Source organism: Solanum pennellii, chromosome 9 (genome assembly GCF_001406875.1).
Source record: "Solanum pennellii chromosome 9, SPENNV200".
Classification (NCBI taxonomy): domain Eukaryota; kingdom Viridiplantae; phylum Streptophyta; class Magnoliopsida; order Solanales; family Solanaceae; genus Solanum; species Solanum pennellii.
Genome location: NC_028645.1, coordinates 81,923,554 through 81,947,758, shown reverse-complemented (window position 1 = coordinate 81,947,758; position 24,205 = coordinate 81,923,554). Strand labels below are relative to the sequence as shown.

At 32.1% G+C, this 24,205-nt stretch overlaps 3 protein-coding genes across 6 annotated transcripts; 2 read left to right on the top strand and 1 right to left on the bottom strand.

Moving 5' to 3' along the window:
* Nucleotides 1-583: 583 nt before the first annotated feature.
* On the top strand, nt 584-2,969 carry LOC107030476. The gene is made up of 2 exons (XM_015231749.2): nt 584-1,155; nt 1,553-2,969. Exons 1-2 carry the CDS (start codon nt 784-786, stop codon nt 2,756-2,758), a joined length of 1,578 nt encoding a protein of 525 aa, XP_015087235.1. The 5' UTR covers nt 584-783; the 3' UTR covers nt 2,759-2,969.
* An 8,057-nt stretch (nt 2,970-11,026) lies between these two features.
* LOC107029640 (auxin-responsive protein IAA13) lies at nt 11,027-14,546 on the top strand. Its single transcript, XM_015231073.2, has 5 exons — nt 11,027-11,395; nt 12,618-12,925; nt 13,181-13,298; nt 13,874-13,935; nt 14,143-14,546. Exons 1-5 carry the CDS (start codon nt 11,085-11,087, stop codon nt 14,190-14,192), a joined length of 849 nt encoding a protein of 282 aa, XP_015086559.1. The 5' UTR covers nt 11,027-11,084; the 3' UTR covers nt 14,193-14,546.
* A 1,461-nt stretch (nt 14,547-16,007) lies between these two features.
* Nucleotides 16,008-23,479, bottom strand: LOC107031053 (3-isopropylmalate dehydratase large subunit, chloroplastic). Of its 4 annotated transcripts, none has more exons than XM_027919502.1 (16): nt 21,625-23,479; nt 20,784-20,984; nt 20,560-20,652; nt 19,884-20,054; nt 19,187-19,339; nt 19,011-19,079; nt 18,810-18,926; nt 18,533-18,607; nt 18,366-18,443; nt 18,186-18,281; nt 17,996-18,045; nt 17,614-17,668; nt 17,390-17,521; nt 16,749-16,796; nt 16,457-16,615; nt 16,008-16,351 (listed from the first exon to the last, which is right to left on the bottom strand). In XM_027919502.1, exons 2-16 carry the CDS (start codon nt 20,823-20,825, stop codon nt 16,211-16,213), a joined length of 1,479 nt encoding a protein of 492 aa, XP_027775303.1. In that variant the 5' UTR covers nt 20,826-20,984; nt 21,625-23,479; the 3' UTR covers nt 16,008-16,210. The 4 variants fall into 4 exon arrangements, with proteins under 4 accessions (XP_027775303.1, XP_027775302.1, XP_027775305.1 ...); XM_027919501.1 differs by having other exon boundaries at nt 20,560-20,691; nt 21,625-23,477; XM_027919504.1 differs by lacking the exon at nt 19,187-19,339 and having other exon boundaries at nt 20,560-20,691.
* Between the last annotated feature and the right edge of the window lie 726 nt (nt 23,480-24,205).

The following is a 24,205-nucleotide window of genomic DNA, read 5'->3' as shown; positions in this document are numbered from 1 at the left end:
TATATATATATATATATATATATATATAAACATGATGCTTGTGAACTCTTTTACAACGAGTCAACCTCACAAGCTATCCGAGACAAGTTATTAGGAATATTTGACAAACGATAAATATCGGTGTAATTTTATAAGTGAAAAAATATACAGATTTTATGCTTTGTGAAAGATAGTAAAATTATTTTTGACGAAAGATTTAAATAGAACATATAAAAAATTAAGTGTGTAATAAAGAAAAATATAACAATACGAAAAACATAATAAAATTATATTTGTTGCATGAAAAAATACTGTTGTTCGATATCACTTAATTATAAGAAAATTATAATGTAATTACAATTAATTATTATTCGCAATTTGTTTTTTTCTCTACATATCAGTAATAAGAACTGTTATTTTCATATTACTTATAATTTAGCAAGTAGTGACTACGTTATATTTGTGAATTTTTCACAAATAAACGGATACACATTTTAATTATTTGAATATTAAATATGCTTAGTCAAATATTTAAAAAAATTATTTTTTTACGATAAAAAAAGGGTTGAAGAACCTTATGGCCAAAAAAAAAAACACAAACATTATTTCAAAAAAGACACTTTCTTCGTTTGTAACAATGCCTTAATGTTCTCTCCTCGAGAAAATCACCACCCCCTCCTTCTCCTCCTTCTCTCTTCCATTCAGGGAACGACGAGCGAAGCCTTCTTATTTCATTATCAGGATTAAATTCGTGATTATTAATAATTTTTTATTAAACGTCACGAATTTATCAAAATTTTCAAAATGGGGGTCTTGAAACCGTTCCAGCTCTTGGAAATCAACATCATCTCCGCTCAAGATTTGGAACCTGTGTCCAAGAAAATGAAAACCTACGCGACCGTGTGGGTCCACCCTACACGGAAGCTAACCACCGCGGTTGACATTGAAGGAGGTAACAACCCAACGTGGAACGATAAATTTGTTTTTCGTGTGGATGAAGAGTTTCTCCGACAAGATACCTCAGCCGTACAAATAGAAATTCATTGTGGCCATTGGTTTAAGGATTCTCTTGTGGGGTCCGTTCGCGTCCTCGTCGGAAACCTCATCCCTCCTCCGTCTAGGACACACCATAATCATCATCCTCATAATCTTGGCATGCGTTTTGTTGCACTTCAGGTTTAATTTCGAAAAATATTTTTCAATTTTTTCATGTTTGACTGTTCGATATATTATTTCATGAAAAACATTTTCCTAATGTAACAACCACATTCTTGATTTCATTCTTCCAACATTTTCTATAAATATGAAATTTTGTTTAACATGTATACGTAAAAGTTGCATGCATGCATGTTATTTATATAAAAAAAAAATGTAGTTATATACCTTTTTTCAAGATTATTATTGATCTTTGACCAATATGTAATTTTCATCGTACACTTGCTTAGAATAATGTTTTCTAATTGAATTTTCAATGATATGGATTAATTAGTCATGGATATTGAGATGGATTTGATTATTATAAATAACCTAATTAATGATTATAAATTTTTTCTTGTATTGTTTTTTTCATTAGGTACGTCGTCCATCTGGAAGACCTCAAGGGATATTGAACATTGGTGTTGCATTACTTGATAGTACCATGAGAAGTATGCCATTGTACACTGAATTAAACAAGTCTGCTGTTGGATATCGCGATTTGATGGAAGAAGAACAACTCCCTCATCACCACCACAACCAGAAAACAAACAACGAAAAAACCACCACCACTACCAACAACAACAACAACAACAATAATAACAACATGACTACTATAAAACCAATATTGTTACGTACAAAGAGTGAACGTAGCGAACGTGTCAAATTCGACGATGATGTACCAAAGTCTAGTGGTTCAATAGTTGCAAAACCTTCAAAAAAGAAGAATAAAGCACATAATTATGACAAAGAAAGCTCAATTCTTAGTATTTCTTTGGAGCCTCCACCACAAATGTTGGTAAAGAAGAAAGGCAAAGCAAGTTCTATGGTAAGTGGGCCTAAAGAAGAAAAGCCCAAAGATAAAAAGGGCAAAACAGGCTCAGTGTTAAGTGATTCAATTGTTAGTAAAGAGTCATCACTTTATAATATTGGGCCTAAAGAAGATAAGCCCAAACTCAAACTTATAGCTTTAGAGCTTGAGAACAAAGAAAAGCCCACAAATGAAAAGAAAGTTGATGAAAAATCTCTTACAAAGCCCAAAGTTGATGAAAAATCTCCCACGAAGCCCAAAGTTGATGAGCCCAAAGAGCCCATAACAGTTATTGGAAAGCCCATTCAAAATTATAATGGATATGAGTTTGGGGGCCCAAAAGGGGTAGGACATAATGGAAAATTTGTATTTGGAGGCCCAATTAAGGGAAATGCTCATCGTTGGACTGACTCAGAAATTGGGCCTTCAGCATCCGAGGTTGCGGCGGCCGTGGCCGAGAAAAAATACCCGTTGGATGATCAAAAGAGCTCGATGTTGGATGGTTGGAGTTTGGACGAGAGCGTTGAGGGGCTCAGGTCCAAACTCGAGAGGTGGAGGACGGAGGTACCACCAATGTACGACCGGGGTCAGGCCTCGAGTAGCTACCGTTCGACCGGTCGCCACGCAAGGAGGCATGCACGTGGTTCGAGTGGATTGTTTTCTTGTTTTGGTAACATAATGGGGTTTGAATGTCAATGCATTTGTGGTAAGCCTCAAAAGAAATATAACACAAGGTTCTATAGCCCATCAGTTGGCAGCAGATCATTGTTTTGAAAAAAGCCCAGGCCCAAGCAAAGGTCATAATTTTTTGAAGGCCCAAAGCCCAGGTTCTTATTATGTCACTTTTGCAATTTACTTATTTGTTATTCGATTCAAGATTTTAAATCAATACAGATCGATACGATCATACCATTACTCTTTTGTGACAATGAACTTCGAACGTAACGTAAATATGTTTGTTCTATATATTTTTGTCATTGGCTTTTATCATTTTGTTATTGTTAATATTGATTTGGTATTTGAATCAGCATTTCTTTAGATAAATTTCAATATAAGTACAATAGAATCACGTTTAATTAAATTCTAAATTCGACTCTAAAATGATTCAATGTGGATACTGAAAAGTACAATAGAATCACGTTCAATTAAATTCTAAATTCGACTCTAAAATTGATCCAATGTAGATACTGAATTAGGGTGAAAGCGAGGATATGACCTTAGATAAGAAGTTGTGGAGGACACAAATTAGGATGTAAAGTTAGTAGGTAAGTCTCACTTATTTTCCCATACTTCTGGTCCTTCGATTTTTGATACGTTACTATCTATTCTACATTTTGTATTCTGATTATCATATCATTTTATTATAATAATTTTTTCTTCAAAATATTTTAACATGTTTTCTATAGTATTTTGTCATGTCCTTTTCTCTTTCCACTATCTTTTTTTCGATTTGCTTTGAAATTTTTTCTCTTAACTCGAGGATCTACGAAAACAATTTCTTTACCTAACAAAGTAGAAGCCAAACATGCGTACACCCTCCACAGTTATTCTCATGAGTATATATAGCAAAATCGTAGTAAAATAAAATTCATCTGATTCTCAAAATTCAAAAGATATTCGAATCGAAATGAATAATTCACCAGTAGCAAAAGTTGGTAAATGCTAAAAGAAGAGATGCATATATAAATAAATAATATATTATTAATACCAAAAAATTATTTTCAAAAAAATAATGAAAATACAAAGAAAAAGAAAGATAAGCGTGGAGACAAATGATTGTTCGTATCTCATATTTCAGCTCTCGAATTATGAGGAATATCTTTCCCCTTCCATTTGGGTCCCTTTATATTTGTGAAATATTTTTTTTATAATAAAAAAATAAAGAAAATAAAATAAAAATAATATGTATTTTTAGAAAATTATTATTTTTAAAATATTTCTAGAGCCTAATTTTACTATTCTTTATTAATGTGAATATTGTTTTTAAACGCTAAAAGTTATTTTTATTGTAGTGCGTCGATGTGAAGCTAGTTTGGCATCCTGAAGTCGCGTTCTTTACCACTTGATCGGTTGCGATATATTCCAAATAAAATGGTACATAAGCTAAATTAAAAATATCGTGATGTAATTCGATTGGACGCCTATATTTTTGCTTTAACGAATTAAAATTAGTCTATAATTTCTGTTAATATATAGTAACTAAAATAGATATCTACTTTTCTACTAATTTGCAAGACAAAACGGAATCGTATATAATAAAGTTTTTATATTAAAGTGAAATTGAATATTGTTATATATTCTTTTAATAATCAGCTTTTGGTGTTTGGCTGCTATTTTTGTAGAATAATTCTTCTTTCTATTAAAGGTAAAATAGAAAACGTAAAATCGATTAGCATTTTACTTATAAATTGTTATAAATCAAAATTAAGTTTTATAAATTTAATATTTACAATTTATAATAGTAATCCTTTTATATTTTAAAGTTTATAGGTTCCAACATATTTGTTAGTTCTATAACTTTAATAAATAAATTTACGATTTATATGAAATGTATTGAATTTATATGAATTTAATATCGCAATGTTGTATTTGTACTCATGCCCAGAGGTAGAGTATTACTTAGAATTTAGATAAATTAGTATCTTTTGCTTAAATCATATTTCATATTTAAATTAAAAAATATTACTTAATACATATAAATATTTAATTGATCGAATAAAAATTGTTTTTTTTTTAAAAAAAAACTTATAAATATATCCCCCCTCACCCCACGTCCAATACCACCCCCAACACCTTTAAATCTTCATTTTCGCTTATTTTGATGTAACATTTATTCGTAAATATTATATACATTCAATCTTCTTTAAAATTTTTGTTATTCTAGCTAAAGAAAAAGTCATAAAGACGATAATTCATGCAAAACTTGCACGATCATAACGTTACAGGTCCTTAATAAAATTTAATAAGTAAGAAAAGGAAAGTAATCGAGCAATAACAATTAGGAGGTGAAACAGAGTGTCTCATTATTCTAGCTCAACTGATCATTCATTAACGCAACGAGACTTTAAAAGATAGTAACATCGTTAACTCACCTCTATATCAGAATGACATATTATTTAAAATTACAAAATTTAAAAATTATAACTTTAAAATAATACTATAATCAAGAAATTTATTAGATTTTTTTAATTATTATTATTATTATTATTGTAAACATAAAAACATAGAACAAATGTTTTTGTTGGTGTGAATGGGTGCTAAGTCCTAAGCTGTCTGAGGTAAAATGTGTGGGTCCCACAAACAAACACAAAGCCACCCGGTCAGCCGCGCTCTTTGCCGGCTTACGTGGCTCAAAGTCACGTGACTTTGGGCCCCACTTTGTCGGTTTGTCCCTACGATAAGACAAGTTTTCCACTTTTTGGATTCTTCTTACGTTATCCTATTTTTCAATTTATCGTATCATCTATTATCTCACGATATTTTCATTTTATTATCGTTCGATAATAGTTGTTCACTATATCGTTTTGAAATGTCCAATAACATTTGTCCATTTTATGAAAGAGTAATTGTATTTATTATACGTAAAAAAGATAAATATACCCCCGAACCATCGTAAATAGTATGCAGACATCCTCCGTCATACTTTAGGGACATCGATGTCCCTGTCGACTAAACACCAGAACATATATACTATTTATACTAACAAACATACACGTATCATTTATTAAATATTAGATCAACAGATAAGATTTTGTCACGTGTTCTTATTTAATTTTCTGTTAAAGTGAAGAGCATATATGCTAATGTCTCAGAAGTATGACGAAAGGTATCAACATATCATTTACGATACTTTAGGAATATATTTTTTTTTCTTTTCTAATATTTAAAGAGATATATGATAAAATTGCATTTTTATTTATATTTTTTTGAAAAACGTGCAAAATCAATAGTGAACAAATATAATTAGACGGAAAAAGAATAACACTAATAATTTTCTTCTTCCCTTTTAACAAGCACGATAAAAAAGAACAAAAAAGAAAAAAGTGATTTACTTTTATTCATATTCTTTCCACATTTTCGTTTTAATTTGGAAGATTGGAGCTAAAAAATAATAAATTTGTAAGAATTAAAAGAACAATGGTATTAATTAATTAATATATACTAGGTTCTTGCAAAATATCACAACAAAATGTTTTCTAATGTCTTCATTTTAATTAGAGATTGAAAAATAAATGAAAAAAAAAATACACCATGTTGGAAGCACTATTTTAAAATAAACTTTGCAATACGTGGATTTAAATTTAATCAAACTTCGATATTAATATTAATATTAGACTGTGTTTGAAAAAAAAAAATCTCAAGAAAGAATTGTGCTATGTGAAATATATACGTAATTGATATAAAAATTGATTTTTGAGATAACATAATATTAAGTACTCCAATCTTTACAAACACATATTAATACATTTATTTATGTTTGATTACTTTTTCTTTGATCTTAAAATTCATCGAAGACAATATTTTTATTTTTTACGAAGATAAAAATAAAATTCATATATTTTAAATTTTTAAAAAATTTTAAGATATTGTTATTTGTTGTATACTGGTCTATTTCAAATATTTTTGTTACTATTTTTTGCTAGGGTAAAAATTCACTTATTTAAGTTATCCTACTAATAAATCTTTTTTTTTTGTCTCCCATAGGCCCCCTAATATTATGTTTGTTATATATTTTTTGTTACAATTTCTCAATAAAATAACAAAATTATCTTAGGTGGCCCCAAATTGTGATTCTTGATCCCTTAAATTTTGGATTTCTAGGATTGTAGACCTCAAGTAGTATATTGCTAGTATCATATTCCTATTTTTTTTTTAATTTATTGAAAGCAACAAAATAATAAAAAAATGATTCAATTAATTCCACTAGGTTAAAAACACAAATAATATTCTATTATTTTTTTCCTTATTAAATTCACCTTCTCATAGAAATTATTCCTTTTAAATTTATATTATTTGTCTTTAAAATTAAATCATTTTAAACATGCACTCATTGGAATTAAGAATTAATAGCATTAGAGTGTGTTTGGTGTGTGGGAAAAAAAATCATGGAAAAAAAATTAAATATGAAATATGACTTGTGAAATTTAACTATTTTACTATGATAAGAATTTTTTTTCTTTTTTTCTAAGGAATTTATTTATTTTCCCCGTAAATACTTTTGAAATTTGGTCAAAAACAAATTAATGATTTTAATATTAATAAAATTGTTTTTTAAAATATAAAATAATATTTTTTTGATAATATTGTTATTTTTATCGATCGACCAAATATATTAACTCGCACATATTTTTTCCTAAAAAAAAAGGCTCAACTTTTAGATACTATCATTTTTCATGCTAAAGTTGACAAGTAATGCTTGATTAAGATTTTTTAAATCTTTGTTTGTTTTAGTGACAAATGCTTAATTAAAGATTATTAGGCAAAAGTCTTCTAAATAATCTTCATTAGTCTTCATCATGAATATGACACTTTGTCTTTCTATCTCTTTTCCTTTTCTTGCATGCCTTCTTCTTTTCTTTTGCTTTTGATGCTTCACTCGCGAAAAGGTGATGAGATACGATATGATATAATTTTAGTGTATTAAAAAAAACATGATTTCAGATAAAAAAATGAGTGATACATATTAGGATAAAATGTTAGTAGGTTACTGAGCGTTGTTTTATTTTTCAACAGAATTAAAGTCGGTGATAGTTTGAGACATTTTATTTATCCCTTAATGACTCGAACTCACAATTTTTAAATTGAAAGTGAGAAATGCTTATCATCCGAACAACTCCCTCTCGTTAACTCTTTCTACTTTTGATTTCCTTCTAAGAGAAATTTTCTCTCTCCTAAGATTCACACTTTGATGTAAAGGTTGAAAATGGAATTAAAAGTCACTTGATTTTTTTTCTCTCAATATATTTAAATTCTATTCTTGTACTATAAGTTAGTACTATATATAAAACAATTTGTCTAATAAAAAAGTTAAAGTGCTTTTATTCAAGACTAATAATAGGTTCTTCAACATATTGTGGCAGACATTAATGGGCCTTCATAAAAGATTCTCTGTTATCCTAAAGAAAATTAGTACAATTTACCATTTAATTTCTATTGATTGTTCGATATTTCTATTAAGTTCGTTTATTAAATTTAAATTTATATATTGTAAAACTTATTTTTAAAGATTACATTTTTATAGGATTTTTTTATTTTTTAAGATTCGATCAAACACATGATTTTAAAAAAATTAAGAAATTTTTATCATTTCGTCATAACTATACATAAAGTGATTAATTTAACCCAGAAAATTGTGTGACAATAAACATTGTAATTAGTTTTTGAACGATAAGGACATCAATGTTCCAAAATATGACGATAAATAGGAATTAGAGAGTTTTGTTAACTCATTTTGTTCTCCAAATAATCAAACCATCTTTCTACTCCTAAATTTTTATCTTTTTGGATGCAAAATTAAGGATTTAACTTACATATATTGATAATGAACATGATGCTCTAATATAATATGGGGAAAAAAATAAATATATTCCTAAACTGTTGTAAGTGGTATACAGATATCTCAGTTATACTTTTGGAACATTAGTTTCTCTACAGTCTAAAAACTAGAGCATATATGCCCTTCACTCTAACGAAAGACTAAATAGGGACACGTGACACAATCTTATCATCAATTGAATATTTAATAATTGTTAGGTCGGTGGATGACACGTGTATGTCAGCTGGTATAAAGGGTAAATATGCTTTAATTAGTTTTTGAACAATAAGGGCATCAATGTCCCAAAGTATGTCAGATAATATCTTCAACTGTTTGCGACAGTTTGGATGTATATTTTATCTTTTTCCCCTTAATTATATATTATCCTTTGAAATTAAACTCTGGACAAACATAACTTATACGAAATTCATTTTATGCACGACAGAATGTAAAATAAATTTCACTTAATTAGTGGGAATACATATTTATTGTAACAAATAATTTGTGTAATTAAATTAAAAAATGCTCATTCTCATTTCACCTTAGCTGTCTTGCTTTACATGCATGAGACCAAGAATGATTAATTAGTTAAAAGGACAATCATGTAGTAGCTGCATGTTTAATTAATTATACTTGTAACACAAAAACTTCCCTAAACATACTGGAATTTTTAATATATATATTTTATAATATGAATTTAAATTGATAGATTTCAAAATTGAATTATTCTCATAGGGTGTGTTTGGTACGGAGGAAAATGTTGTCCTAGAAAATGTTTTTTTGGAAAACAAGTAGGTTTTGGACTTATTTTTTCATGTTTGGCTGGTAACTAGAAAAATATTTTTTCGGAAATGATTTTTAGTGTTTAATTTATGAATGTAAAATGTTTTTGAGAGACATCTTTTATTTTTACTAGAGTAAAAAATAATTTATGAAATTGAAAATATTTTTTTACAATTAATGTTTTTCCCAAAAAAAGGGTAATTTGAAATTGGAGGAGAGTTTTGGAAAATGTTTTCCTTAATTTTTGAAGGGAAGTTATTTTCCTTAATTTTGAGGAAAATGAGTTGATTTAAAAAACATTTTCCAAGATTTTATCCCAACCAAACATGAGAAAATTGAAAAATATTTTCCAGAATATGTTTTCCTTCATACCAAACACACTCATAATCTCAAAATATTTTTCATATTTTTATTTGTAATATATATTAAAAATATTAATTAAAAAGAAAATTTTAATTATTATTATTTGTATTCTAAGAATAGCTTATCTTAATTCTAAAAGAAAATGAGGAAAAAAAGTTCATCTTGAACACTAAAACAATCTTTTCCACCCTAGTAGCAGTCAAATTCAAAATTTTAAAAGATTATTATTTTTTCTGTTTACTTTTACTTGTTACACTTTGACTTGTGTTAAAACATAATTATTGATATAGGTATTTTATTAAACTATCCCCCTATTAAATGATGTCTTGAAAAATAATTTCAAATAATAAGTAATTAACATTGAGGGTAAAACATGAAAAAAATTATTGTTTTTTCTTGATATATCAAAACTCAACAGTGACAAGTAAAAATGAAAATCTATTTTAGAAATAAATAACAAGAAAAAATAAACGGACAAAGTATATTTTAACGAAAATTTGTTTAAGAGATATGACTACGAATTAAAGAGTCAAATAATACAAAACGGAGGGAGTAATATACTTTTTCCGTTCATTTTGAATTCTCACGGTTTACTTTCTTAGAGCCAAACTATTAGAAGTTTGACTTATATTTTATGTTGTCTTTTTATATTATATTGATACGTGAAAAATTATAATTTATAATGCTTTTTGTATAATCTCTAAATATCTATATTTTTTATTTAAAATATCAAAATAATATAATATAATTTAAATTTAAAAATTAATTAAATTAACTTTAGAAAGACACAATATGATAATTAAAAGTGAAGAAAATATATTGTAAAGTTAATTTTAGACAATTACAGAACTCAAGAAATACAAAATGATTCCAATACTATTTTTTTTGTTTCCAACATTTTGGACAAAAGAGGTGGCAAAAGGGGACAAAGAAAAAACAAACACTTTCAAGTACTAATTAATACCAAAAAAAGCAAGCATGGCAATACACAACCAAACCAAAATGATGTCTTTTGTCCGTGGTATGGTGATGAGATTGTTTTACTTTTAATTAGACGTTTTAGATTTAAACAATGAATATAAAAGAAATTTTATTAAAAGTATTGTCTTTAAATAAATTGCGTGATTCAAATTTATTTGAGACTTTAATATAAGCTCCGAACACGAAACACTTGGAAATTGAGAAATTAAAGAAACTTGATGAACAAACAAGAAATATAATTCATTATCTTTGTAAGGACAGTGCTTGGTGCACTACCAGACATATGGGTCCCATAATCATCACTACCTCCACCATTTTACCCCACCCCCTACCCCCACAACCCCCCCATCTATACATTCTCTTCATCCCTTGTAACCCCATTTTACTCTTATACATTTTCTTGAAATTTACTCATACATTCTTGAAAAACCCCTTTTCATGGAACCAATTCTTAGTGAAAAAGGTACAAAAATGGAGCAAGATTACAATATGGGTATTTGTTCTGAGGATGAAACAGAGCTTGAGTTGGGGTTAGGTCTTAGCCTTAACAGTGGGGGTGGGGGTGGTGGGGTGGGGGGAAAGACTAAGAAATCACCATGGGGTGAGTATGGTAGGATTTTAACTGCTAAAGATTTTCCTAATGGATTTTCAGCTAAGAGATCCATTAATGTTGGTGTTTCTGGCACTAAAAGAGCTGCTGATTTTGCTGGTTCTACAACCGAGGTTGGATCTCCTCCTACAGGTGCAAGGTTAGAATTTCATAACTTTTTCATAAAAATGTGTTCTTTTCTCTAAAGTTAGTATTTTTCTTGCATTTAGTTCATGTTTAGCCATGGTGGTATGTTTAGTTTACTCAAGAAATTGTTTATCTCAAAAGGGTCTTTGGTAACTTTAGGTTCCTATGTAAAGTTTTCATTTTTTTTTTAAGAATTTCATAATTTTTCATAAAAATGTGTTCTTTTCTCTATTTTTAGTTATCTTTTTGCATTTTTTTCATGTTTAGTCATGGTGGTATGTTTAGTTTACTCAAAAGGGTCTTAGTGATTTTAGGTTCCCATGTAAAGTTTTCATTTTTTCCAAGAATTTCATAAATTTTCATAAAAATGTGTTCTTTTCTCTAATTTTAGTAATCTTTTTGCATTTTCTTCATGTTCAGTCATGGTGGTATGTTTAGTTTACTCAAGAAATTGTGAATCTCAAAAGGGACTAAATGATTTTAGGTTCTTATGTAAAGTTTCTTTTTTTTTTCTTAGGATTTTTGTCATGTGTTCCTTGAATTTCTTTTTGCTTTTGTTGTTGTTGGTTCCTAAAGCAGAGTTCTTTCATTTGATTTTAGAGCTTTTACATTAATTTCATGACTAACAATGAAGTTTAAGTTTAGTTTACTCAAGAAGTAGTGTATTCCTTGAAGGGTTTTAATGATCTTGAAGAAAAGTTCTTTCCTTTAATATTACAATTTTTCTTACATTAGTTTCATGTTTGTCTATGAAAAGTTGTGTTTAAGCTACTCAAGAATGGATTTTATTTTGTTTCTTGGATATTTTTTGTTAGTTAGAGTATATTTTCCTTTAATTTGTTTTAGCTTTTGTCTTTGATGAGTTATTTGTTTAATTACTGATAGAAGCTGGCAGAGCATGCATCACCTTTGTTCATCTCATTACCTTTAATCTAAAATCTGCCAAAAAAGTTGCTTTTGGTTGCCCTGTCATTATGATAATCTATCATTATATTCCCTCTAATCCTACTTTTAGTGCAACTTTGATAATTTTTGACAATTTCTTTTTGTACTTTTTAGAAAAGAAAAAAGAAAATCATTTTGCAAAAATTCATATGCCCTCTTTCCTCTCTTTTTTAACTCTTTTCTTTTGACTTGTTCATTTTAGCTTAGATAACTAAGTTCATGAATTTGGATCTTGATGGATGATTGAGTACATAATTGATGATTCATTTATTTTGATTTTCTAAAATCAGTCAGGTTGTGGGATGGCCACCCATAAGGGCATACAGAATGAATAGCTTGGTTAATCAATCAAAGGTTCTAAATGCTGATGATGACAAGGGAGTTGGCGGGAACGATAAGAAGGAGCACTCGAAGAAGAAGATCAATCACGGGAACACTAAGGATGATACAGCATCGGTTAAAGAAAAGGGGCATCTTGGTTTTGTGAAGGTGAATATGGATGGTTTGCCTATTGGAAGAAAGGTGGATTTGAATGCTCATACTTGCTATGAATCGTTAGCCGAAACCTTGGAGGATATGTTCTTCAAATCTACCAAAAGTATGGATTCTGTTTCGAAGTTTACTTCCTGTTTCGTTACTTAAATTGGCTCTAAATACTAGTTTTCTCGGCCTTTGGCTAACATCAAGTGTAGTTATTTGTTTCTCCCATGCATTATACTTACTACACAGGCGTGGAACACCCCATTCCACGCCATGTTTTACGGTAGAAAAAGGACTAAATGAAACAAATCGGTTGCATGTTTTGTGATGTTTTTGTTATGAAAGTGATTGTTGATGTTCCATTTTTTTATAGGCGGTGAAAAGGAACAAGCAACTAAGTCTTTTAAGCTCTTGGATGGATCATCTGAATTTGTGCTCACATATGAGGATAAAGAAGGAGACTGGATGCTTGTTGGAGATGTTCCATTCGGGTAAGAAATTCCGTTAATTTGTACTATGTCATTGTTGCAAAAAGCATCGAAATATTAAAAGCCTAAGTTCTCATCAAGCCCCACAAACCAAAAAAAAGAAGAGAATATATTAGCAAACATGAGGTATTGATGATCTCAATTCTCAAGTATATATATATATATATATAATATCATATTATATGCATGGTGCTTTTGGTGGACCTAATTCATGAAAGCAAATGATCACACCTTCATCATCCAACGAGGAAGTACAAAACGAAAACGAATAAAACAATAGGGGCACAAAACTATCAGTATAAAGGATATGCGTAGTACATCAGTAGCATGGAGAAACACCATCAACCTTGATGTGGTTAGATCTATGTAATCGGTCCATCTCTAACTAGAGGTCTCAGGTTTGAGTCTTGAAAATGAAGAATTCTTGGAAAGTGTGTTTTTCCTTAAACGGGCCCTACACGTCATGAAAAAGTAGCATAGAAAGTATGATCTTCATTTATGCAAAATCAAGTTGTTATCATTTCTAGCTCCCCCACTCTAGTTCTTTATATGTTCTAATACTTTCATGTGTTATATAGGATGTTTCTCAACACTGTGAAAAGGCTAAGAATCATGAGGACTTCTGAGGCTAATGGACTTGGTATGTACATAGCCATGCCAAAAGAACACACTCTTACCTCTCCTTTTGTTAAATTACTCGAAAACTCTTCAAAAGTACTCCGAGGTGCAGGGTGTGTGTCGGATCCTCCAAATCCAAAAGTAGTTCGTTTTTGGAGAGTCCGAGCAATATAACCTTTTTGTCATTATGTTTCCTTAGCTCTAACACTAGTTATTGGTTTATTTTCAGCTCCAAGAATCCCTCAGAAGCAAGAGAAACACAAAGGAAAACCTATCTAAATATGCTTGGTGCAAGGAAAATGCTTGGTAAAAAAAAGTTTGGAAGAAACAAAAAGTAAAACAGAAATAGGGATATTGTTACTTTTTTTCATGGTTGCATTTTTTGTTTTGCACCATTTACTCTTCAAAAAGTGCCCACTTTTTTGTGTTTTTTTTTTTTTGGTTTAGGTCTCAAGCCCCCCATCATATAGTTGATATACCAATGTTTTTGCCCCAAATTTTACCTACCTTTCTCATGATGTAAATATGGGAATGCTATTTTCCACTTTTTGTGTGTTTTGTGTTTGTTGCAAGAAATTCTATTTATTTATTTGTTTATTTTAATGTTGATCAATCTCTTTTTGTTTGGTGGTATATAGAGATATATATATTATATAGAATTTGCTAGTGGTGAAGTCATTAAAGACACTAGTTGTTGAAAGTTCTTAACAAATCCTCTATTGTGGATTGTGTCCATCATTACATGACTGAAAAAAATTGAGAATTTTAAGTTGAGTTTGTCAAAAGTCCTATCATGTGCTTGGTGCTAAAGTCATCTTCTAAGATATAGTGCATGCACTTAAATTTTACAATAACATACCGATATAATATCGCAAGTGAGGTCTATAGTCTCTTAAGTGAGGTCCGACAAGGGTAGAACATACGAAGCAGTAGTAACAACAAGAAGATAATTAATAAACAAAGTGGAAGAAACAATCATGTAGAGTGATCCTCTACTCTTTTACTCGACTTTTAGACCCTCCTATTAACGATGATATGATTTTGGTAAGTTAAAATTGAGTCATGTCTTATTATTTCTTCCTAAACACAAGTATATACTATGTTTAGTTTGTCTAATCACATAGTAGTATTTTAGATAAGGTTGGAATACTAAAAAACAAATACACTACTATATATAAATTTATATTCTTATGAAGAAATAATTATGATTATGACTGATGTTAGTCATTCTAAACATAATTATTTCATTGATCAAGTGACAACTGTATTCCAATACTCCTTGTGGAGTCCATAAAGAAACAAGATAAGTATGATAAAAAATACTTTTATTCGATGTTTATATTAATTAATGAATACACGTAATAATAAGGTTATATCTCAAAAAAATATGTGATGTGTATACGTAGATACCTTATCGTAAAGCAAAGGTTAATAATTTATCTCACAGAACTTGAATATGTAACCTATAGGCTACGTAAAAATATCTTTATCGTTGCTTCAAGATTTCCTTTCCGATACAAATACTGATTATAATAGTATAGTGTTTCTAGGAGGTTCCTAACATAAAGTATAATAAACCTCATGCGCTATCCATTGTGTTTTGTTCTTTTTTCTTCACTTTTTCCTGACAATAGGAACCCTACACAATGATGAAACTATTTGAGTTCAGATCTCAGTCACCAACTATTATGTCTGTCACTTTCAAATTATCTTTACAAAAAGGGTTTTTCGATTTTTCACTCGATGTTCGAATTTCACGTTGAAGATTAAAAATGGATCGCACACTACAGAGCTCGTTTTGAGGTGACGCTCTCAATAAGATTTTCTCCATATCCAGAGCTGAAATCTGAAACCTCTGGTTAAAGGTGTAACCATCATGACTATATATAATACTTTTTTTTAAAAAAAATCTCTAATATATGAGGGAAAATTGCAAGACCAATGTAATTTGTGGTACATAGTTACTTGTACATCTATCATAACATAAAATTAAAAAATGAACTAACTTGTGATGATTTTGTATAGGGTGATTACACAAATTAGGATATTTCCATGCTATCAACATGTTATTAGAGTACGATAGAGAAGTTATATCGAGATATTAATCTTATAAATGAGACGATTCACAAAATTCAGCTCGTTTTTGACACTTTCCACAAGTAAATATATGTAACTACAGCTAAGAGTACTTGAGAAAACTCTATTTTGTCACTGAAATCAGAAACACAAACATCTTCTGGTGTACATTACAAGCAAAAGTTCAAACTTTATCGCGTTTTAACATGAACAATAACGCGTTACTGCAGAAAATTTCGAGGATCAGTAACATGGCCAGTTAATGCAGATGCTGCAGCTGTATATGGAGATGCAAGATAAATTTGACCTTCCTTATGGCCCATTCTCCCCGGGAAGTTTCTGTTTGTGGTTGAGACACATACCTGGAAAATCGAACCGTTCATTGATCAGCTCAATGTTGTTCCACACTTTTATAGCGCGATTAACTTTCCTATTTCACTTTTCATACTAGCATTGGTGAAACTTACCTGAGGTTCGTTCAACCGAGCATGAGTATCTCTAGGACCACCCATACAAGCACCACAACTAGGACTTGCTGGTGTACCGCAGCCAGCATCCTCGAAAATCTGTGAACATGTTTTGCCACCAGATTCTGGAACTGGGATAGTATATAAATCCATCCAGACCTGAAACATTTCTAAGTTTATAACGGACAGATAATTTGCGATTGTTTTTAAACCATATGGTATGCCACCATGACATTCATGTTGTATATAGGTGTGTCTGAATCCGGAAGAACAATACATTAAGAGCACAAACCTTCTGCGTAGCAGGGACGAGAAATGTTGGAACTTTGACCTTCTTTCCCTGTGAGGATTAGCGATGAAACCAAACAAGAAATCTTAGTGATCAATATGGTAAAAAGTTTGAGAAATATCACATCCCAAACTTCCACCAAGAAGCATCATTTAAGCACGGTAAAGATATGACACCTGAGCTTAATTCAACTCCAAAAGTTAATTCACGAGGGGAAGATTATCTCAAGTCCATCCATATATGCAGATCACCATTCCCCAACCAACATGAGACTCTAACCGACTCTAACACCCCTCCCTTCATGCAACGGGAGCCCATACAGGGATGATTCATCTCTGTCTCTGATACCATGTAAAGATATGACACTAGAGCCTAACTCAACCCCAAAACAGAGACACCTTTAGGTGTAGTACTGAACATAGCTTAACAAGCACAAAATGCTTATTCAGCTATACATCAAAGGAACAGGATCTATTTGGAAAGGTACAAGGTATGCATTTTGAGGGACTTCTGTGCATTAACAGCAAGTCAGGCATGTCAATAAACGGACGGTATAAGAAATTACAGAAGACAAGTGTAACAGAATAGACATGTATACTTTTCATATGCATAGTGAAGTTATTGAGAAAGAGACATCATCTTACTGATGCTAGAAAAACTTTGGCAGCAGCCATGAAGTCTTCTGTTTTTCCACCGGTACAAGATCCAATATATACTCTGTCAATCTTAACATCTTCGCACTCTCTTGCCAAAGCACGATTACCAGGAGAATGAGGCTGAAGAGACATAAATAAGTGCATGGCGTCTACGACAATGTGTTTGTATTTATGATGTATATGTCAAAGTATTAACAGCCAAATTCACCCACCTTTGCTACTAAGGGCTCCAACTTTGAGATGTCGAAATGATACTCAGCAAGAAACCTGGAATTTATGGCAATCACCTCATAAGTCATAATGAATATCATCTTAGCAAACATGCTAAGCTATTTCTTCTACTTTAAAGGGGACGCTCATGCACGAAGCATCCTGTGTTCACGCAAGGTCCAGGGAAGAGCCCGCACCCCAAGTGAGAGTACCCCGACACAAGCATCAGTGACTGATTCTACGGCTTGAAACAGTGACCTATAAGTCACACGGAGATAATTTTAACATTGCTCCAACGCTCTCCTTCATAAATGAAATTGGAAACACGTAATGGCTAAGGAAAAACACGAGTGGTTATATACCAATGTCTTTTGTGTTGGATACCTGGCTTGCTCATCGCTGTAGACAGGTTCATAATGCACAGTAGTCTTGTCCTGTGACCAGAAAACACGAAAGACGTTCATAAGCAAGAGAACTGGTCTTATTTCACTTAACCAAGCAGATGAAGGGAGTAATTAAGACATCTATCATATGTTGATTTATCGTAAGCTAAACTGGAAATGTTAGAACTTACCTTAAGGTAGTCATATGTTGTTTTATCAGCAGGAATAACACCATTCTTTCCACCAGCTTCGATAACCATATTGCATAATGTTATTCTCTCTTCCATCTTTTGTCATACGTAAACATAGAGATATTAATAACTTTGAACAATATAACTCGATTACCTCAAATGAAAACTCAACAAACTTACTGTTAAACTTTCAACAGCAGTACCGACAAATTCCATTGTTTTGTATGTTGCACCAGCTACAGAAATTTCACCAATAACCTGGCATGTCCTGAGTGATATACAAATACGTAGCACGTGCCAAAAGGGGAAAGGAAAGAAAATAGTAAGAGGCTGTCGAAGTAACTCACTTGCAAAATCAAATCCTTAGCTAGTATGTAATTCGGAATTTCACCATCCAATACAAATCTGATAGTTGGAGGAACCTGTATATCACAGTAGATCTATGTGAGAGCTGCAGGAACTTGACATACCATACATGTAAAATGAGACATGGACATGCGATCCACGCTAAATTAACTAAACTTTGAGATATTCATGACAGGTATATATCCTTTTTCTCTACTTATACATAATGACAAGTATATGAATCAAAGGAATGTGGTCTCCAGATAAGAAGTTACTTACCTTGAGCAAAATCTTTCCAGTACCCAGAACAAAACCAGCATCAGTATTTCCGATTCCAGATGCAAATTGACCGAATGCTCCTGCAGTACATGTATGAGAGTCTGTACCTACCAAAACCTGCAAACAAAACTGTAAAGTCAAAAGAAGGGCATTGAAGGACAAGACGCATTAGGATCTTTGCGAGTGTAGCACAAACTTCACCTCTCCTGGTCTGCAGTGACCTTCTTGGGCAAGAGCAATGTGGCACACTCCTTTGTAATCTGGATTAGCCTGTCAACATATTCAGTCCACTATGTTTTAGCAACTGTTATAAAACGATAACAAAAGCTCGGAGTAACCATCATGTGTTGCTAAGGGATATAGACTCAATATCACACCTGGAAGTTTCCGAGGTCTTTAATGTCATAAAAGTACTTAATATTTTGCTCATTGCAGAAGTCCCTCAGTGTATCCACATTACGATTTGCTCGTTCATCAGCTGTGAAAATGTAGTGATCGGGTATGACAACTACCTTTTCACGATCCCAGACCTAAGTTATGAAGAAAACAAACAATCCCCGGCACTATTAGAGCCATAGAAGTGTCCCAACAGGAAAATCAAGGTCTGTTCAAGTGAGTTTTTTTACTAGATTAGAATTTAAGCATGGTACTCTGCATCAACTTTTCTCAGTACCTCAACTATGAATCACTGATCCTGTGCAGATGCTTCATCGCGGGGTATATTATAGTTAAGTTACTGCAGAAATTCTACTTTCCTAGGTGATACAGAACTCAACTACACACGAGTCGAATGCTTGCCCTCTTTATACCATGAGTTTGGGAGTTCGAGTTACCAAGAGGGAAAAGTTCAAGATATGAATGATTTTAAGTAGAGATACGAAAGCATCCCTTTTCAACTTGTCAGAATGAGGAGTAAGATATTGAATCATATCTTTGGAGGCACATGAAATTTCGTCAATTGTGAATGTTCATAAACTAAAAACTCCGGAAAAGCTACAGACATAAATCTCTAACCATATGTAACTACAAAGATGAAACTCAACTTAATTCAACGATATGGCTATTGTAGCATACCTTGGCATTTTCTCCAAATTCTCTTTTAAATACTCCAATAGCACCAGGACCAGTAATATCATTTGTCATCAAAACATCGACATTGACCCACAAATTCTCACCTGGAACCACATGAAGCTTCTCAGAAGTCCTAGCCAGCAACTTCTCAGTCATAGTCATCCAACTCTTCACCTAAAAAAAAAAAAATCACAATCACAAGCATCAAGTACCATTAAGTTATATGGGAAAGTTTGCAACTTTATTCCCCAAATATGAAAAGGGGAATTATTTTTTTTTCATCGCGGTGTCTATGTCAACTTTCTCGCACCTCAACTAGTTTCATGGGATACTTGTCACCTCCCACTAGTAACATGTAACTCTGTCCACTAAGACTAAGACAGATGGAAGAAATCACCTAGTATTTTTTTTTATAACTGTGGTGTCTAGGCCAGCTTTTGCGCACCTCAACTAAATCTACGGGATGCTTATTTCCTCCGATCAACGTCACATATCAGCTAAGTCTGTCAACCAAGGGTAGGGCAGATAGAAAGAGATCACCTATTGTTTTTTTTTGTGCTAGAGTTTGAATAATAAACTTATCAAGTTACTTCATTGATCACTAAGCCACACGCATAGGTATATGAAAAGGAAAACTTTATTAGTATAAATATTTGATAGAAAACAAAATAAACTCAACTGAGCCAGTGGTGGCAGGCATTCTTGAACTTGGTTGTGTGATCATAGAAACAATTTTCTTGGAAAATCTTCTCCTGGGACTTTGAGTGGGAAACTGATATAGAGGAGAGAAATCAGATAAAAACACAACATTCTGCACAAAAAAGAGAAAAACCAAAGTTGGATCACAGTGATTTTTTGATCAATTCTTAAAAAAAAAACTGATTTTTGCACGAATTCTCGTACCTTGCTGAGACAATAAGTAGAACTGGTGGAAAAAGAAGCCATTTCCAGTAGCAGAGAACTAACTCACTTAGCTTCTGAACTGTCCTTTGTGAATAGTAGTAAAAGATCATGTATGACATTTGTATATGCGGAAAAAATGCATGTTGTTGTTTTTTGACCATTACTTCCTCCCTCCGTTTCAATTTGTTTGTACGATTTTGACTTGACAGACAAAATTTAAGAAAGAATAAAAATGTGTGAAGGCAAAAAGTGACTAGTATAGCTGTTGAATGTTGAAATAAAGAATCATAATTGATCAATGAAGTATAATCTTACCAATTAGATTTTGATATTGACAGTAAAAAGATAAGTGTAGGTCCTTCATTTTCTAATATTCTACAGTTTCTTGATCAAAGTAGATCTAAGATAGCATTATGCATCAGCCGCCTATAGTGTTATGACTCTTGACTGAATTATATTCCAAAAATGCACTGTTCATATGATATTTCATTCGTATTTATAGATTGAGCTATATATACATGTCGACTCCTCAGAGGGTTAAGCTGATGTCTATTGACTCTTAGTACATGCATACCCAAAAAAGGACGTTAATAGAAAAAACAATCTCATACTCTTCGAGTTGGAAGGGAGAGGTGCTTACTAACGGAGTGACTCCCTCTCGTTAATTAGGTACTTTCACACACACACACGCACACTTAAATTTAACCACATTAATACCATAAGAGTTACTTGGATAATACAAAAGATCATGCACCAAGCTAGAATAACTAAAAGGCATGTGAATCAAGACACTTAACGTTTATGAAGGTCGAATAGTGATTTCCATCTGAAATGTCTTTACCTGCTTGTCCAGTTCCACCTATCTGTGCGACCTTGACCACCATGGACAGAAGCGCCACGTCCTGAGCCCGCCTGTCCACCAGCTGTATGCCCACCAGCTCTTTGAGTGTCAGCAGCATCAGTTCCATCTCGTTGCACACCAAATGCTCGACCTGCCTGATCTGGTGCCACACTATGTGCAGTCTCTTGAGGTGATACATCCACCAATCTGTCAACCTCGGCCTCAAAAAGTGCACCAAATGTTGTAGGAGTAGTAACTCCCAACGACTCACTGTCGTTCACAGAACTGGAAGCACCGGCAAAAACTATCATCCCAACACCATCTGAGTCGAACACGACAGTGCACTTGTCCCCGGAAAGGACGAATTATAAAAGGGCCTGCACCCCAGTTCGAGCTCATCAGTTCTCCAGTCCAATTCCTTGTCCAATGTGTGCTTAATTTTGATATCATAATCACCCAAAACCAACTGTATGAACTCACTCTCCTTTGAAGTGAGGTTCTCAATGTACACCTCACACAGTGAATTCAACCCAACCTTAGGTAATGTGTCACGAATACCCATCACGCACCCATATGCTTTGGTCATTTGATTAAGCTTCAATGTGGCATTGATTCGTTGAGTAGATTCAAACTCGATTTTCCTCAATCCATGCACCACAGCCCATGTTAGTGTTCCTTGAAGCCGAGAAAGGCAAAGGATACAATAGTTGTGGTCTGAGAAAAGAAGTATCACCACTTCTCATACAACTTGCCATTTTAACAACCGTGTCCTTCAGCTTCCCTCCGAAAGACACTGGCATGATACAGTTCTTTATTACATACCACTCCTGCAGCAAGGAGTTGTTCTCCTCAACATCTGACTTCAACCCCTTGTTCAGTAGATTCAAGTTAAACAACCGATCGTTCAAAGTATCATCAGAAGGACAACCTCCCTTACCAATAACACCTAATTGTTCTATTATGTTGTAGCAACTCATTCTTAACATGTTACTCAACAACAAGTCCACAACGACACACTTACTAGTACTATAGTACCTGCTGTTTCTCAGCACGCCAGGGAACTGTTCCGCCAAACTCTCAACAGCAGTACTAATACTGTAGCTTTGAGGATAACTCAAGGTGAAACATTATCTTTGGACATATATATATTATTCTCCTTGTTGGATACTCACAGGACATCTCGACCAATAGAGACACCTCATTCGGTGAAAAATGGGCCACGTCGACTACAATATCTTCCATAATCAGCAGGTTCAGTTTGGAATCTGGCGACACACCAGCAACCAACTCTGCTTTAACAATCATTCTTCTAGTAATTATACACATCTGATATGACAGCTAAGTTATATGCCATTAACATCAAATACCCCTTCAAGAACAAGTCTAGTTCAACTTGGACCTGACATCCATGCCTGGACAACGAAATTTCTCGACCATATCAACATCTCTCAGCAAGTTTATATAGGTCTTAATAGTCTTCAAGCATAACACATATTAAGTACTTCCACACAAACACTTCAATCTAGCCACATTAATACCATAAAGTTACTAGATAATACAAAAGGTCATTCATACATGCACCTAGGACAGCTAAAAGACATAAATCTTGACATTTAGTTTTACCATTTTCAACATCTTTCATGTGTTGTTCAATTGGAAAGGAAGTTAACCAGAAACTAGAAAGTACTCACTCCGTCAGCTTTCACGCACCTCGACTAAATCCATTGAATATTTATTACCTCGCACCAGCAACATGTACCAGCTAACTTTATCCATCAAAGAATACCTATTACCTCCAACCAGCAACAAGTACCAGCTAACTTTGTTCAATTTTACATATTTTTTAAGAAATTATAAATAAAAGGACAATTTTATTATATTTTTAAAAAATTATATAATTAGTATGAAAAATGGACAAGTATTATTAGACATCATAAAATAATATAATTGTCAACTATGATTAGACGGAGGGTGTGATTGTTACTAGGTGATATTCATTTGTGCTTTGAATACAAATGGATATGGAATTAGTAATATTTGCAATTAAATCACATTACAGATGTGTAGGGTAATTTAATATCAACAATAATATATTCGAACGTAATATCACAATTAGGAATTAAGAAAAATAATATATTGATAAATTTTATCATTATCTGAGATATAAAATTGATTTTGATAAATTTTGATTCATAAAAAGTATAATCAACAAAAAAAATTAAAATAATAAAATAGAAGACAAATGCATTGACAAATAGCACTTGATGACTAAATAAAATTATAAAAAATGAAGAAGAGGCTAGTCTTTATCTCTCTGGCACAAAATCATATCTCGTCAAATTTAAAGTTACACATAAATTTAATAAAATAACACTACTTAGCAAAAAGTATCAATTGAGGTGGTGGTTTATCGATTCATTATACAATTTGATTTACTTATAAGTATGATAACTAAATTTTCTTCCCTTTTATAACTATTAACGCCTATGTCATATCTCGGAACGCACTGAAATACCATATCTTAGAGATGGAATAGGTTGATGATTATAGAATGACAGAGCAATCACGTTCTGCTTTGCTC

What these genes read in the sequence shown, in the direction of transcription:
- LOC107030476 (XM_015231749.2), top strand. Translation starts at nt 784, where the DNA reads ATGGGGGTCTTGAAACCGTTCCAGCTCTTGGAAATCAACATCATCTCC. An exon ending in TGCGTTTTGTTGCACTTCAG is followed by an intron (nt 1,156 to 1,552) that starts GTTTAATTTCGA and finishes TTTTTTCATTAG; the next exon opens with GTACGTCGTCCATCTGGAAG.
- LOC107031053 (XM_027919501.1), bottom strand. Translation starts at nt 20,825, where the DNA reads ATGGCTTCTTTTTCCACCAGTTCTACTTATTGTCTCAGCAAG. An exon ending in TGCCTGCCACCACTGGCTCA is followed by an intron (nt 20,055 to 20,559) that starts GTTGAGTTTATT and finishes TTTTTTTTTTAG; the next exon opens with GTGAAGAGTTGGATGACTAT. An exon ending in CTGCTGTTGAAAGTTTAACA is followed by an intron (nt 18,282 to 18,365) that starts GTAAGTTTGTTG and finishes GTATGACAAAAG; the next exon opens with ATGGAAGAGAGAATAACATT.
- LOC107029640 (XM_015231073.2), top strand. Translation starts at nt 11,085, where the DNA reads ATGGAACCAATTCTTAGTGAAAAAGGTACAAAAATGGAGCAAGATTAC. An exon ending in GTTGGAGATGTTCCATTCGG is followed by an intron (nt 13,299 to 13,873) that starts GTAAGAAATTCC and finishes TGTGTTATATAG; the next exon opens with GATGTTTCTCAACACTGTGA. An exon ending in TTCTGAGGCTAATGGACTTG is followed by an intron (nt 13,936 to 14,142) that starts GTATGTACATAG and finishes GTTTATTTTCAG; the next exon opens with CTCCAAGAATCCCTCAGAAG.